At 40.3% G+C, this 16,520-nt stretch overlaps 1 protein-coding gene across 2 annotated transcripts; it reads right to left on the bottom strand.

Annotated features, from left to right (window-relative positions):
- Positions 1-3,760: 3,760 nt before the first annotated feature.
- Dip-B (Dipeptidase B) lies at positions 3,761-14,943 on the bottom strand. Of its 2 annotated transcripts, none has more exons than XM_011316036.1 (9): positions 14,745-14,943; positions 14,394-14,508; positions 12,984-13,265; positions 10,018-10,126; positions 8,384-8,531; positions 7,463-7,815; positions 7,026-7,304; positions 5,883-6,122; positions 3,761-4,195 (listed from the first exon to the last, which is right to left on the bottom strand). In XM_011316036.1, the coding sequence occupies exons 2-9, from the start codon at positions 14,408-14,410 to the stop codon at positions 3,803-3,805; spliced, it is 1,821 nt and encodes a 606-aa protein (XP_011314338.1). In that variant the 5' UTR covers positions 14,411-14,508; positions 14,745-14,943; the 3' UTR covers positions 3,761-3,802. The 2 variants fall into 2 exon arrangements, with proteins under 2 accessions (XP_011314338.1, XP_011314345.1); XM_011316043.1 differs by lacking the exon at positions 3,761-4,195 and adding an exon at positions 5,247-5,710.
- Positions 14,944-16,520: the final 1,577 nt, after the last annotated feature.

The following is a 16,520-nucleotide window of genomic DNA, read 5'->3' as shown; positions in this document are numbered from 1 at the left end:
GCCGTTTTACTCGGTATAAATATTGTCAAGGATCCACCCGGAAGAGAATTGCTCACGCAATAAACCTCTGGGGGATTCTCAAGTGGTTTTGCGTTGGGAACCAGGTGCCCAAATATTTTTGCCGGCTGTTCTTTGGTCTTATTTTCCATTAATTCCACGTTTTCAGGATCACTGTACGCAATTCAGCCAATTTTACCGCACCTCATTATGAAACTACCCTGTTATTATCAATTTCAAATCTTTTGTTCAATCAAACCTCCAACGAATTGCCGATGTTTTTGGGTGTCTTATTCACTGGCAAAATATCCGTTAAACTTCCGTGTTTTACCGTATTGGTTTGCTGATTGACAGGTGATTCTCGCGGAAGTTGGAGCCTTTATTTCTCTTTGAAACGGCTAAAAGTGCAGTTAGGACCGTTAAACATTGAATAAAAGAGTCCATCGGGTGTCTTTTATATACCGACGACTCGTGGACAATCATTGATGATCATTATTAATTGTTGAAAATTCTTTGATCAATTATCAGTTTTGCATAACGTCATTTCATCAAATTGAATTCCATGAATATGATTAAATAATTAAACACGAATTTTCCAGGTTTTGGTTATCAATTTTTTCTATTTAATTTCTATTGAAAGTTTATATTTTTTTGAAAAAAATGATTTATTATTATGAAAATTGATAAAAATTTGGGGATTATGCGAACGGATGGAATATTTTTTTCTCATTGAAGTGAAATCCTAGAGGGGAATAAATCAATTACGCAATCAGGAAAAATCGATAATTAATGATGATTAACGACACTGGACGTCGAGGTTAATTATAATGAAATGTGGAAATGATTCACTCGTCGAAAATGAAGAAGCGATTGAACATCCAAGTGCGTCAGAGACTCAATGATACACGAATAAATAACACGTTTAAGAGAGTATCGGTGGTCTTGCGAGGGGTGGCGTCTCAATTTGCTGGCGAACACGCAAGCCATTGATGAAACCAAAGGGAGTAATCCATACTAGCATTAATCAGCCATGTCTCTCGTCTAGACATTTACGATTAGTACAAGGACTATCACCAGCCGATACACCCATTAGCAATATAAAAAATCACCCACTAACATTTCCCCCCTTCGCCCGCCATTCAGATAATTTCCCAGCCCTTCCTTTTCATCGAATTCAAAAATAAAAACCCCACAGATAATTATCCACGGATAAAATATTTGATTATAGCATTTCCCCCAAAAATTCGATGATACTAAAAAAAATGCATCCTGAAATCTCCAGCTTCCGGTTGATGCAGTGGGTGTCCATTGGCCGCCGGATGCATATTATCTGAGATTTTTTATCCGATTGCCATTTTTTTCCCCGAAAAAACCCCACGCGATCTCCACCCGCGGTACAAAAGATCTCTCCCCCAATATCATCTTCCTCCCCTGATTTTCCGGAGTATTTTTCAAGGGGTCCATCATTTCGACTGAGGGTTAAAAAAAAAGTAAGATGAAAAAAACATAGCACAGCTTGCCGGCAGATTGGTTATAAAGGGGGGGAGGGTGAGTGAGGTAGATGAAAAAGTGAGAGAGATGAGAGGGTACATGTGTGTGAGTGAACCACGGGCCGGTTTTTCACGTCGGGCAGTGATCGTTCGTCGTGCAGAGGCAACCCTGAAATGCAGGAAGTTACGCATCCTGCACGAGAACGGTCCATACATAGATACATACGTTAACTGTTGGGGCAGTATCGATGAATCTCCGTGAAGACGAGCCAAGACATTTAATCGAGAAAATTTTTGCACGACCTTGCTTGGTCATGATTCTTTTTCTTCCATTTATTTTTCTCTAATTCGAGGTTTTTTCCACCGCACAATGATAATCTCTGAATGCAATGAGCTTCCGGGTATCATTGGCAAAACATCGACGAGGGTGGCCTCAGGGTGGCCTCAGGGTGGCCTCAGGGTGGCCTCAGGGTGGCAGTTAATAAAATCCACCGTAAAATGCTCTCTTCATCTTTCTCAAAACCCTGGGAACTCTGGTATTTTCTATTAAAATGAGAAAATTAAGGACGTTGGGCGGGAAGAAAGGGCCATTTCGAGGGGAATGAAAAGAAAAAGGTTTGCAAAGGGTTACCGGCAGATAAAAGCGTCAGACACTCGGCTTAGAGATTAGACCCTGCGTCCATCCAACCGCAAGAGATCGGATCTTTGCGGAAGTCAAGGAGGCATCAGATGAGAAAATTCATGTGGCAGTAATCGTTCGTACAAATGTATCCACTTTTCCTGCTCAATCAACACGTTTATAAACAATTTTCAGGTTTTACAGGAATATTGCTTTTATTTGGATTAGAGTTGTTGGGAGTCTAGAGTTTTCTTCGCGGATTTGAATATATTTGTTCGCATCACAGACTGCTAAGACCCCTTTAAATGCCACATTATCATAAATCTTGAAGAATGACTAATAAATATTGAGGCATTATTAGTCAAATATTTTTTAATCTGAATGAATATTTCTTGGGACATGAATATTTCGCGCAATGCTAATTGTCAATTGCTCTTCTTCCATTATCATGTATATAGTGTGTACCGCCACCCCGAATTAATTACAACTTTTCACGAAACCCTGATATATCAATGCTGAGTCTATGCATACTTCGACTCATGATCAGCAAATGCTCGACATGCATGAATCGCGTGTACTTCGTCTTCACCCGGAGTTATAATAAACCCGGGGAAGATTTACTACCCAGTCACGCTCAACTTCACATTTCGAAGTCACTGTTACGTCTATTTACCCGTTCTACATCTGATCAGCATTGTCATTCTATTAATAAGTCTGTCGCCAGCCCTTCCGACTCATTACCTTGTTAGGCTCAACCATCGATTTTATTACGCAGGATTGCATAATGCGGAGGCATTAGTTCGTGACACTCCCACATTGTCTACGATTTGTGATAAATTCTCAGCTCAATCCCCTGCATTTTTTTAGATAAGAGAAAAAAAAAAACAAGTCCCTTGCATATCGCGCAATAATCGGGGCCCAAAGGCCAAGTGGAAGAGGTTACAGGGACTCGTTACCCGCCAAGTGAATCTTTTGAATTTCATTGGAAACCTTTTCGTCGACTACGAGCCGGAGATCGCCAACGTAACTTGTGCCATAAAATTTTACTACTCTCCCCGGTGGTTGCGGTTTTTTTCCCCCCATTTTCGACAGCAGTCAAGTTATCATCGAAAGGGTGTACCTTAAAAAGAAAGTTTGCTTTTGGTGGTCAGCATACCTGTCCCAACCACCGTCTTGTATATCACCCGAGGTCAATATTATGTCACTGGAATTCTCATAAAACATGTCTCCCCATTTGAATTATGCATGCTGTAACAGATCCATCCGGCTTGTGGGTGCATATCGATAAATATGCATAAATAAATATGTAAAAATGGGTTGTTTTGTGGCTGTGCTACTGACTGCATTAGCATATTTTTTGTATGCGCTAGACGAATAGAAGAGCGAGAAATTGCAGAATTGCAGAATTGCATACATTCGACATCCAGATAACTGACTTACCGATGGAGAAGCAGTGAACGCAGCGAGTTGATAAAATGGAATTTTATCTCTGGCCCTAGGGAATTATCCCTTGTATATTACAGAGACCTGCATTACCGAATGAGCGTACACAATATCCGGAATTAGTAAGATGACTTGGTAACGAGACAACCTGTCGGGTCAATCATGGCCTCAATACCAACAATTGGTAATTTATACTTTATTTTCGCAACCAGTTGTCTTGCTATATGGTACTTCATCTACTTGCGACCCATGATTACAAGCCATTCCTCTTCGCATTGGGCAAACAAATAGGCTCAACAATGAGCTGTTCACCCGGCAGTTTGCATCCATCCCCAGGACATTGACATGAATTTTCGCCAGCTGTAGGTGTACAGGGTACGATACAGGGATTTCTCACTGAATCCCCAATCATACCACACGGCGATGGTGCAATGCCAACGGGTTTGCAGTCAATCTCGCAGACATATTGCATCTCATCCGGCGGATCATTTCGTATTGTCAAACACTTGCCCTGGATCAAATAGCAGTATGACATGGCGAGCACAGGATTTCCAGAGTACGGTACTTCGAGTGCTTGACGTGATGATAGATGGGAACCAATTCCAACGTGTGTATACTTTAAGGGAGTGCAGCTACATGCACCGTGCTGCAATAACATGAGATACAGGTATTTGAATGGTTTGGTGGGTTGACGGTAAAATATTGGTTGAAATAAAAATATTTCACTTGATATAATATTTGGCCGTAAAATGTTTAACGTATAATCGTAAAAAAAAGAAATTGAGGGGATAGAAAAAAAATCGCCGGCTGTCCTTGTGGGGGCATACCGGTACGTGCAATAACCATGAGAGCTCGTCTCGGCGTATGAACGTAAATTCGTTGGAGTAGAATATCGATGGACGATGGGTGTGAAACAATCCCCGGTATAGGTCAGGGCGTGTTTGTTGTTGAGCTCAGCTAGGTTCAATAGATATATGAACTGCAGATATAAACTAGGATAGATTGTGAAGGGGTTCAGGATCTATTGGTGCTCTTGAGGGTTTCTTGTATGGGTTTTGCGCAAGCTTTTATACTCGAGAGTCGTAAAATTTAGCAACGTCAGCCCCATCGCACTGTACCAAAAGCCGTAATGCCTGGGATTTCAACGTGAGTGAATTTACGGCGTAAGGCGTCTATTCAAACACGTTTAATTCCATGGCACGAGGCAACGTCGGTAATTAAACAATGAAAAAATAATGGCTTTGAATGTTGGTGTTTTAATGCAATATTATGCAACTGGAGATTATTCTTTGGGGATATCAGTGGCAAAGTTTGGGATCGCAATTATTTCAGAGATGTGAGATCTTTATGGGATCATCCCAGCTGAGTATTCAGTGGCTTCTGAGTCGGCTGGCTGAGTCGCGAAGAGTTGGGGGCTATCTGATGAAAACAGAGAGACTGGTTAATTTATTTATTTGTACTGGGCTGGATTGACGATGATGGAGAGAGTTTATGGGCGCCAAGACATTTGCTCGATAATCCGAGGTAATCTGAATACTTAAAACGGTTAGAGTGTTGCAGACTTTTGTAGTTTCTTCATTATATATTCCCATAAAGATGAGGATAAAGGATTATCGTGATGGGTAATTCATTAGGCACTGTGTTTATACTTTTAAAGAGATTATGTAATTATTCAACATAACATTGTAAACCTGCGCATTTTTATAGGGTTTAATTACTCCGCAGAAGTCCGTATTTTCAGTTTACGATTTTTTCTACTTAATTAAATATTATTCGTGGTCAACCAGGGCGAATATATTTGATTTGACTCGCCCGCCTGAACTGTATTATTCATTAACTATCAAGAAATATTTCCTTGGCAGCTTTCAAGTATACGTGGATCGTTTAGATCGTGTAACCCGGTAGTAATATAGAGAGGTAACCCAAAGACCCGCGAAAAAATAAATTAAGGAGAGATGCGACTATAACGGAATTCCACTGTAAACAGTGATGATAATCAGCTGATGTGGTATTGAGGTGTTTAAAGGGCCTTTCCGTCAATTAGGAAACGTTTAGCAAGTGCCAGGACTGGTGTAGCACTAGGCTGATCAGGTAATCGACGTGCGCTCGCATGGATGTCCAAATGGCTGTATCTCAAAGGCCTGTCAGCCCCTAACCCGTGCTAAATGTACAGAGTTTCAACGTTAACATTTACACAGTACAACCAGTTTGACTCGATATAAAATGGAAATGCCCCCGCTTGAAATAACCTTCAGCCAATGTGGTGTTTCGTGGTTGGCCAAACGTTTTTACTGAAATGGTAACAAAAGTAGCTTTGGACCTGGTATATTTACCTTGTCCAAGCCGGAAGCCATGATAAGAAAAGCAGCGGGACCCTGATGGCCCCGCTCAAGTTTCGTACTGAGTACATTTGCTGCTTGTCTGACGTCGTCGCCTTCAGCACGACCCTCGTGAAACCTAAAATCCTCACGACGTATTCTCGATATTTCAAATGGATCGCCCATCGTCTCACCGGATGCCTGGAGTTTCTCTGCATTACTCGACTGTCTCGCTACCGCATTGTCCATTACAATCTGCCAGAGATAGCCATCATAAATATCAAACGAAATTGCCTCTGTCTTTTTATGAAACGTCAGATCACGTCGAGAGAGAATGATTATTTGAACGGAGTAGATATCATCTTCAGATATATTCGTCATGTGCTTATTTCTTTTCTTTATTTCTTCATGCACATTACACTTACCTTACTATTCGTTCTGTAATGAAATCGTATTTCGCATGAATTCGAATGGACATGTCGCAGAATATTTTTATTTGTGTACGAAAAATTCAAGTGATTATTCAATGAACGTAATTAATGCAAATTATCGATCTTTCTCATGAAAAATTTGTGAAATATTATCCGGCGTCGACGCATTTTCTATAACGTGGCAAAGACGTGGAGGACTAGATAAACTCTTCTTCAATGAGTGAAAAGCGCTTTAAGCGGATGTACTGTTGAATTCATGCTGTATTGCATTTGCTTTGTGTTAAATTGAGCTAGTCCTGAGTTATAGCATGTTGAACTTGTTGTGTGTTAAATAGTCACGGTACCTCAGTACCACTGTGAACTAAGTGTTCACAGCGAATAAAATTGATGTAAAAATACAAAACCCTCAAAACTAATTACCCCGAAGAGCCCCAGCGGCAACAGACAGAGTACAGGTGGTTTAATAAATTACCAGACTTTCTGACAAATGGTAAAACAAGTTAAAACTGGAAACGCAAGCCCGAAAGAGGTAGAAAGGCTCATATACATCACTCTAATAAATTTTGCACATCTGCAGAAACCGCCCAATGGAATTATGGTAAATATTGAAAATTCCGTAACCGAAACTCGCCCTGAAACTTGAGAGCCCCGAAGACGTGAATACAACCCGACAACAATTCATCAGCAACTTCAGCTGAGTTCCAAATAAAATGGCTCATAAACTCACAGAGTATCCGGTGCCCGCCGCAAGTTTAGCATGACCAGTTAAGGTGGCAACAGTGAATATATGAGGATTAACAGAGCAAAGGGCCATCTCTTTGATGTGAAAGAGGGCATCAGCCATAGCCATCCGTCCCTCAGCATCGCTGTTCACCACTCGAACTCTTCTACCCGATTTTCCAGTTATCACCTCATCAGCGACATAACTGTTCTCCCCAACGCTATTCCGTACGACACACAACGCCGCAACAACCTTGACTGTTGGTGGCTGAAGGAGGTTCACCACCTATATCAAAATTTTTATTATCTCCCCCAGCTTCAGTCGCGATAAGAAGAATGTCGTAAAGTGAAAAATACTGGATATTAAAAGAAGAGGAATGAGAATGCGATAAAGAAGTTGGAGTGGGTGGTAGGAAAATATGATAGAGGTGTGAGAAGTCAGACCTGCATGAAACCGGTGCATGCAGCAGCGCCGCACTTGTCCCTCGACATTCCAATCATACCTCCCTCAATCTTGATATCAGCACCGCCAGTATCATACGTAACACCCTTACCCACAAGTAGAAGGGTCTCTAATACACAGGCTGGATTCTGCGGCTCGTAAGTGAGAAATATTATCCTACCACGGTGGCGTGGAATAACCGAGGCAGCGCGGTTTACCGTTGCGAAGAGAGGATACTCCTGGAGAAGTGTATCCTCATCGCTGATGACTTGTACGCTTATGTTTGAGCCGTGAAACAACTCGGCTATGTACTCTTCCACCCTCGTTGGTGTCATGCGCTCAGGATCTGCACCACCTGGGGGTCAATAAATTGTCTTATTAACTCTTCTGTCGATGATAGATAAAGCACACCGCTCGTCGTTCGCCACTCGCCACTCGCCGTTCGCCGTTCGCCGTTCGCCGCTCGTCCCTCCCCCGAGGCCACTTTTTTCCTCACTTTTTTTATTCGCTCAAATTGAAAGAAAAATAAAAAGGGCCGTGGGGGAGCGAGGCAACTCTGTAACTCTGTCGATTCCATTCTCAATTAGGACGAGGAAGCCAGGATGGCACTTTTTCATCTCCACCCATTTTTCTCCCTCATACTCCATTCTTTCCATTCGACAAACGAACAAACTCTGACGCTCACTCGTTTTCTCAATTGAAGGCTTCCCCCTTTTTATTTTCTCGTCCGCATCCCACCCATCGGCTGTTTTCTTTTTTCCATTCGCCTCTTCTCGTCCCTACACCAGCACTCGAAAAACTTTATCGCGCAAACTCCCTGCGACACCACGCTTGCAGTAATAAAATGACGTTTGAGGAAAATGAAAGAAAAATAAATAGGCTAAAAAAAAAGAAGTGGAATCTCATTCCACTTGAATACCCACCGATATCCCTTGCGACGTATCTGCCACTCTCTAGTGCCGATGCTAGTTTCACGATGGCTTGGAGCTTCTGGCTGCAGATGGTACTCCAGACTCCAAGTTGATGGGCTTTGTAGCATCTACCAGGATGGCTCTCCCTCACCTCCAGCGGCTGAACAACAGGGGAAAGAAAAAAAAAAGATATTAAAGCCATAAGTCGCCCATCAAACCAATTGCCAAGTATTTCTTCAACTTCGAAACGGATCTCACGTGGAAGACAGTCTTAACCCAGATGAAGTCAAGTTTGTGAAATTCCAGAGGAGCTTGAAGTCACCTCCGATTCCCTGACATTTCTGATAATTTTTTTCATTCCCCGAATTTCCATTTACACGATACAAGAATCTACTGGTGTTGCTCCTGGTATTCGTAAAATGATACGCCCCCCCACGGTCTATCAATTCGGTACTCGTGGAGGTTGGGTAGGAACCAAAGAAGCTAGACGATGGCTCGGGTATTTCGCTAATTAGGTCGCTTGCTTGGCTGCCACAGGATTGAGGAACGCTTGGTATTCGTTACCTTGCGGGGTTGGCAGGCTGAAGGGAAAGGAGCAAAGAGGGGTCTTCAGTTTGAGGTCCACGAGATGGATATTCGGCCAACTCTCCCTCATCGGGCCTCTCGATATATTCGTACATCCTCTACCTTTGCAGCCCAAAGTACATGGTAGCGTGCACTTTAAACTCATCTAACGCCAGGCCGTTACATCCATTTGCACAGGCTGGGGTTTACAGTTCCCGAGGGTTGAAAGTTGCTGTTGGAAACCAAAGTTACTCCCTACATCGCAATACACCTTCTGCCCGATCACAGTTCTCTTCAGTGTTCGACAGCAATCAAGGAAAACTTTTTTTATTTCACTCACTGGCGGTTGCAGTCAAGAACTTATTCTTCAATCCAACTTTATTATTTATTACTATTCTCAAGTTCGTTATTATTATGGGGAGTAAATAAATTATACTGATAAAAAAAATAATTACTTATCCTCTAAATAATTAATTTCTCCATTTTGTCCTGAATTTTTATCATTTTTTGTTCTTTCCACCGGCTATATTGAATTAATTAATCCGATATAGAGTCTGGCCCAATTGTTTATTAAATGACCAATCAATTCAGATTCGCGGAAAAATCCCCGAAAAATAAATAGCAATGAATTTTCCGGAATTTCAATAAAATGTAAAAACAATAAAAATTTTCCAGATTCATTGTTGAATGAAAAACGTAAGTGAAGCCCCCAGAACGGTCGCATATCTTTAGATGCACCTGCACAGATACTTTCAGAATTAATGGGCCAATCAATTTTCAGCGACTCGCGATCATTAAGGTAACACACGTAATTATGTCACATGCAAATTCATTTTTCCCCTGTTCCCTCATACTGAATTCGAGTTGATGAATTGATATAATGAATCAGAATGAGAGTACACGAGACTGTTGGGTAGAATGGAGTTGGCCCTTGATGGAACAGAGAAAATTCACGTCTAATGAGGAACCCAACGAGAACTACGCCATTCAGCCAAGTGGGTAGTCACTGTGATGACCGAGTTAAAGTATATGATCAAGGTGTGAAAGATAAAAAATTGAAGAATATTTGAGGGGATACTTACAACGTAGAGACCCTCCAAAGCACCAAGAAGGGTGACCAGCTCTACATTCTCGAAGCGTAAGTCGGGAAGTAGAACGATCATTGGACATCTCACACCAGCTTTTAGTGCTCTACATATCATAATAACTCTTGGTAATTAATCTCTGTCATGAAATTTAACGGTTTCATTACGCTAAAAAATTAATTATGAGAGCATGGCGCAGTTATTATGCTTTTTCTTGGAGATATTCCAGTTGAGCTCTCCAGAAATAAAGTTTTTTCCACTCTCCAGTGCAATAAATGTGAGAACAGCTGGTGTATGGGAAATCAATCAATATTTAATCGAATTTTCCACAGAAACTGAGAATTAAATCATCAATTATTGAAGATGATTACAACGAAATTTTTCCTTTTCACCGGAATTCGCTCCCTAACATCAAAATATTATTGGCTAATTTAATTATTCAATATCACAACTCAGTAACGATGAATTTCCAATTATTAATACTTTTACGATAATGAGAAATTTCCTGTGCTTCAAATAACACAAAGTAATAAACACAGAAGTCGATATATTCCCGTGATTATTAAAAAAAAAAAATTTCCAAAGAAAAATATAACGGGCCAATACCGGTGCAACACTTTTAAACCGTTGCCAGGTTATTTCGAAGAAAGTTAAGGAATTTCCCCGAAGTCAATTCATTTATACAAACTATTCCCCCGGATCTCATTGAAATGATTAAACCTCATCCAATTTTTTATCTGCAAATGAAAAGCCACAGAGTGAACCACAAAATTACAATATTCCTGAGACTCAGTAAACTCATTATGCTAATGCAATTCAAAATAACTAGAAATTTTCTATTTTCGTCGTGATAACCATTCGCGAATGCTCCTAGGAGGAGAAAGTCGCGAATGGAGAATCCACGTGAAATCTTCTTACCCCAGTGAATGGAGGTTGCGGCAAAGCTCTCAAGGATCGGAAAAACAATTTCTGTAATTGAATGAGAGAACACAAGTTACCCTATCCCACCCCATGTTATCCCCTTTCAACCCTTCTTCTCACTGTATTTTTCTCTGACCTGCACAACCACCTCACCCCCTCCTCTCCTCATTCTTTTCGCCACTTTATGCGCATTTTCGCATTCACTACCAAAGGAACCGCGTGCACGAAATTACCGCCCGGCAAAGTACATAATCATTATTTATGATATTTTCCACTGAAATTGCAGGGGGTGAAATTTAATGAGAAAAGTATTGTGCGGAGACTAATGAAATGTTGAAAATTTTCAAGAGTTCATTAGTGCCTGAGATTTAATAAGGAGTAATTCAATCCAAGTGCTATTTTCCATTAAGAATAATCCGGAGATTAAAGACTATGAAAGATCGGGGGAGGGAAAACTAATGGATTTTATCGAATGCATTTGTTATGCGGAATGCATTGAATAGTCACTGGAAATTGCAATTTTTCAGTGACACGTGCGGTTTAGCCGCGTGTTCTATAATTTGGTGACTGTGCAATCCTTTTGGCTGGTGCAATTTTTGCGGACAAATCAAAGGCTTTTCTGTGCTTAAAAACAAACCCGAGTTGAAATGCTTTTTTATGGGCTTGCGTACTTGGGGTGGGGATATGCGGTTATGCACAGTTGTGAGGTACGAAAATGCCGTCGGCACTGGCTGCTGACTGAGTTGGGAGAAAAATAGGTTGTGCTATTACTTCAAAAGACTGAGGAGGATGGGAAAAATGGAGAAGAGGTGAAAAAATATGCGAGACAAAGATGCTAAAGATATATAACGACTCGACACCGGAATCCGATGAAAAATTTTTCCCAGTTGACGGGCTTTTCATTTTCTGTAAACTATTCACGGAATTACGTGTTTCTACTCTGATTTTTCAAACGAAAAATCTTTTACCAAAAATATTTTAAATACGGTAAATCGTTGAGTTCAATTAAATAATTACATATAAAATTATTCTTGCATGTGGGAGTTGGGATTACTAATTTTTTAATTTGATTAATTGAAGATTTAGCTGAACGTTATGTTCACTTTTCACAATAAGTTCGAAAATTTAATTCGTCATGAAAATAGTGACTTCCTTATCAGGCACCTTGCGATTTAATTGAATTCCTGGGGGAACAAGAAATTCGAGGAACTCTTTGATGTGAAATTCAATTCCAATTCTGAACATTGAAAATTCACATGAAGCAGTTACTCAAGGATATCCAAGTACTTTGACGATTTTTCTTCGTGGGAATTCCTCTCTGTATTTACAATTCAGAGCTTTCGACGAATAAAAAACTAACAATTGCTGTTGAAGGATCAAAGGTTGTATATAAGCCCTGTTTAGCCCTAGATTTCTAGATATTTTTCCGTAATACTATTATTCGAACTTCTGGAGGTTTCGATTGAAAACTTCTTCAAAAAATATGAGAGGGAAGAGAAAAATTTACGACAATCCCAAACGCCTGCCAAAATGACACAACGCGAAATATTACAGCTCAACATATTTTAATAAACCACCCATTATCCTGAGACATTATAAGAACAAGGAAAAAAAATATTAAATTCTCATATTCGGTATATAATTTTCAATATGAAAATATTTTTTAAAATAATACGATGATCTCGTAATATATCACGTTATTAACATTTTTCGGGCTAATATTCTTGCGAAATAATATATTCATATGATAATATTATTTTGGAATATTTTGGGGGGTAATATTATATTGAATAAAATTCAGAGCGGTCGCCCGTATTGGACTCATGAGACTCATAAAAACTGAACCAAATAATTTAATTAATTGGTAAAAAATCTGGAAATTCACTGTAATAGGTGATGCTGCATTTTATTCCGTCCTATTCAATGCGACGTTAAAGGATCAATATTTTTTCAGACAAACCCGAGAAATGAGACAGCCATTCGGTAGTGACAAAGCGGTCTTTTTAGCCGCGAGGAAGAGCCGGAGAGTGATGTGTAATTACCTCTGAATCCCCCTAATCGCAGCCTCGGAGAAACTCCTGACATCATGGTAGTCCATATTGAGTGGTCCAGTTGGACTGTAGATAAGACGTCTGGCTGGTAGATTGATGGGTAAAACAGCGCCAATGTTCTGAAGGGCATCGTCGATCTGTGCTGCACAGTACAGAACAGTCTTGAAGGGTTCGGGCTCCTCGACTCCTGGTGAAGTTCCCGATACAAGGATTATACCGTCGTACTCCGGTGTACAGACACTTGGCTCGATCTTCAGCCGACAAGGTATCCACCTGAAATCAATCGATTTCATTCCAGTAACTAGGCCAAATCTTGAAATCAGAGACGTGTTGTTCATACAATCGTTTCCAAACTAATCGATTACTCCTGTGTCTACTAGTCATCGACTGTCTCTCTCTTACAGACAGATATATCATGATGGAGAGAGTTGAGAGAAATAATTAATGAAAATAAATGGAGCTACATGAATCAGCAACTGCCAAACTGCTTTACAATCTTAAAAAAATTAAAATTTTCTCCATTTCAATTTTTCGAAAAATTGCATAATTTCGGAAAAAATGCGATTCCAATCAATTAGAAATTTAATGTTTTACATATTAAATAAAATCTTTAAATCTTCAATCTTCTCTTTCATACATCCAAAAATATATTCGCACGAGCACGCGCTTCTCGCCGATTTTCCCCTGCATCCGTACATTTCCTCTTCACGAGATAAAACGAAATAATTTCCGGCGTGTGCGTAAATTGCTTGCCAAATAATAATAAAAAAAAAACCCTCCAATTCAGTCATACACCGTACCCGAGGTGTTGGCGAATTTTGTCAATGGGCAAACACGGGGGGACGGAGGGACAGACACAAGAGACACAAAAATAACCTGAATGCGTATCTCCATGCCACTGTACATTCATGTGACTGAGAGTCAAAAAAAAAAAAGAAAATGGAATGACGAATGACCGCTGCGGAATTAATGGAACACCCGTGTGACAAATCTCCGATTACTGAGCGGCAAAAAAATATATCATTTCTTCTACTTCCATCAAGAATTCACCCGAACTGAAATGTAATTTAGAAATCAATTATTTGGTCAAGTTTTTTTCCACGTTTTTCCCTTTTTCCGTTGTTAACGCACTGGTGGACTCTATCCTGTGTAAGTAAATCAGAGGATCGGAAAAGATCAATGGCGATAGAAAAAGACGAGAGGGCAGTGGATTTGAGGAGGGAAAGTCGAAACGCTGTGGTGGAGGTAAAAGGCAGCGATTTGCCCCCAGCGCATTTTTTTCTCTCCCTTTTTTTTCCCATCCCTCCAAAGGATGGGGATGAGAGGAGAGACCCTTGGTGGTCGACTTTTGGGTATATTCACGTGATTATCGATTTTTCCTCGGTTCAAGAGACTACTCACCTTGAATCCACAGACATCTTGTAACCGGGGGATGAGGTTTCTACTAGTCCCAGTGAAATATTTTTCCCCTGGTGATTTTTATCTCCGGAGTTGTGGGAGGTTGGGAGTGCCGCGGCTAACCATGACAGAATAAAAAAAAAAGAAGGTAAAATTAAGGTTAAACAATTTCAATAGCGTGAATCAGTGCGGTTTGAAATTGTGAGTGAATTCAAATCACTCTCTTACTGCCCGCTGATTTTCGTGATTGATCTGGAAGCAATTATCATTTTTGACCTGAACCCGTTCGTTAACAATAAATTATTCTTTTCATCAGAAGTATTTCACAGTATTTTAAAATTAATTTGTACTTACATTATCTATTAGTTGGGGAATCGATGACGATGGAAATCAATGTCGATGGAAATGGAGAAATTTTGATTATCAAAAGCGCCGCTGGACTCCACTCGTCCCACCCACGAAATTCAAGTCCCTCTGGAGAACTATAATTTATTCAATAAAATCGCGGTTAACGTAGACGATTTGAATGTCTGAAACCGAATGGATTCCATCCGCCGGCGTAATATTCATCGATATAATCTCCCTCAGGCTAATCCCAACTCTGACGTTGAAAATACGCTGATAATTTTTTTTCCCCCAGACGAGAATGTTCTCGTTTCGTATCTTCCATGACCTTTCGTCATACGTCATCTGTCATTTCGATTCATATTCCAGTTCTGTCTCGTCATAACTCAATCGTGAATGAAAATTCCATTATTTATCATTTTGTTACACACTTTATTTATCTTCACGACTCATGGTGATGAAAATTAATATATTCGGATTATCAGTCATGTATTCTTCTTGTCGGTGAAAAGGCGGGAGAAATTCATAGCAAATAGCGACTGAGAGGGAATATAGTGGGCGAATCTCCAGGAATTTCATTTAAATAATGAAGAGACATTCGATTTGGCCGTTAGGGGTGTTTCAAACCGACTGAAATTTGGACGTTATCCAAAGACGATTTTCTTTTCTTACTCCTCCCCAATTCCTCTCCTTCCAAAGGTTTTTGTAGTCTCATTTATCCTTTCTTTAACCCGCTACCCCCATCCCTCCGATACATGAATATAGATAAAGAAAAGGTGGAGATAAGTCCGGAAGCCACTCCCATTTCCAGTACTACTGCAGTACCTGAGGTTTTTTTCTCCGAGGACATTGAAGTACAGGACTGCGAATAAAACGGGGATGACTTCACGAAACTCTAACCCATCATCCAATCTCTCGTCTGGACGGCAGTCCAATGATAACAGTACGTGACCGATAATCGAGATCCATCCCAAGGATTAGAAAGGACGAGTAAAAAAGAATGGTAGAAAAAAATTCTGCAAAAGGTTGAAGACACAGTTGAAATCATCCAAGTCTACTCATTTATCCAGCCGAGTATACCAGCAGCAATGACAAAAGATAACCATCTACCTAATCTTCCAGTTGTTACATCTTCAACGCGATAACCAGGAGCTCACATTTTCTGGCAAACCCCCGGAAGCCCAACTTGTCCCACACCCTGCAACTATTTTTCCATTCCCTTCATCCCTCTAACCGTGCAAACTCATTCCTCGGGTGGGAATGAAGTACTTTTCCCAATTGCTGAGGTGAAAATTGTTGTATTAAATTTTCCACAGCACTCATTCTCCAAATTCCATGAATACTCCATCCCTACTAAACTATTCTTCCACCTTCACAATCGGTGGCACCATCATCTATATCGGGGTACCACTGATTTATTATGAATGAAACGTTAAGACCCACCCACTGGTTTAGGACATGACGAGGATTTCTCACAATCGAAATTCCGCAGTAAATCGAGTCCATCTCGGTCGAGATGAGAATATATTTTTGTTATAAGCCGGGATTATATATCTGCCCGCACCCAAAAAGTCGGGGAAATCATGCCGAAATTCACTGTGATTAGGAGAGATATGCTCCGGAATATTAATCTGATTCAAGTCGATTATTTGATTTTGTGGTTTGATTTAAATAAGATTTATGATTTTGAGGCTCGAGTGATCAAAAAATTGCCAATAGCTACCAATAGCCAGGGATTTTAATAGGCTGGAGGAATGTGAGAAGCTTTTGATACGGATGAAACAG

Source organism: Fopius arisanus, unplaced genomic scaffold, assembly GCF_000806365.1.
Source record: "Fopius arisanus strain USDA-PBARC FA_bdor unplaced genomic scaffold, ASM80636v1 scaffold00001, whole genome shotgun sequence".
Taxonomy (NCBI): Eukaryota; Metazoa; Arthropoda; class Insecta; order Hymenoptera; family Braconidae; genus Fopius; species Fopius arisanus.
Note: the sequence above shows the minus strand (reverse complement) of the source record. Positions and strands in the feature narration are given on the sequence as shown.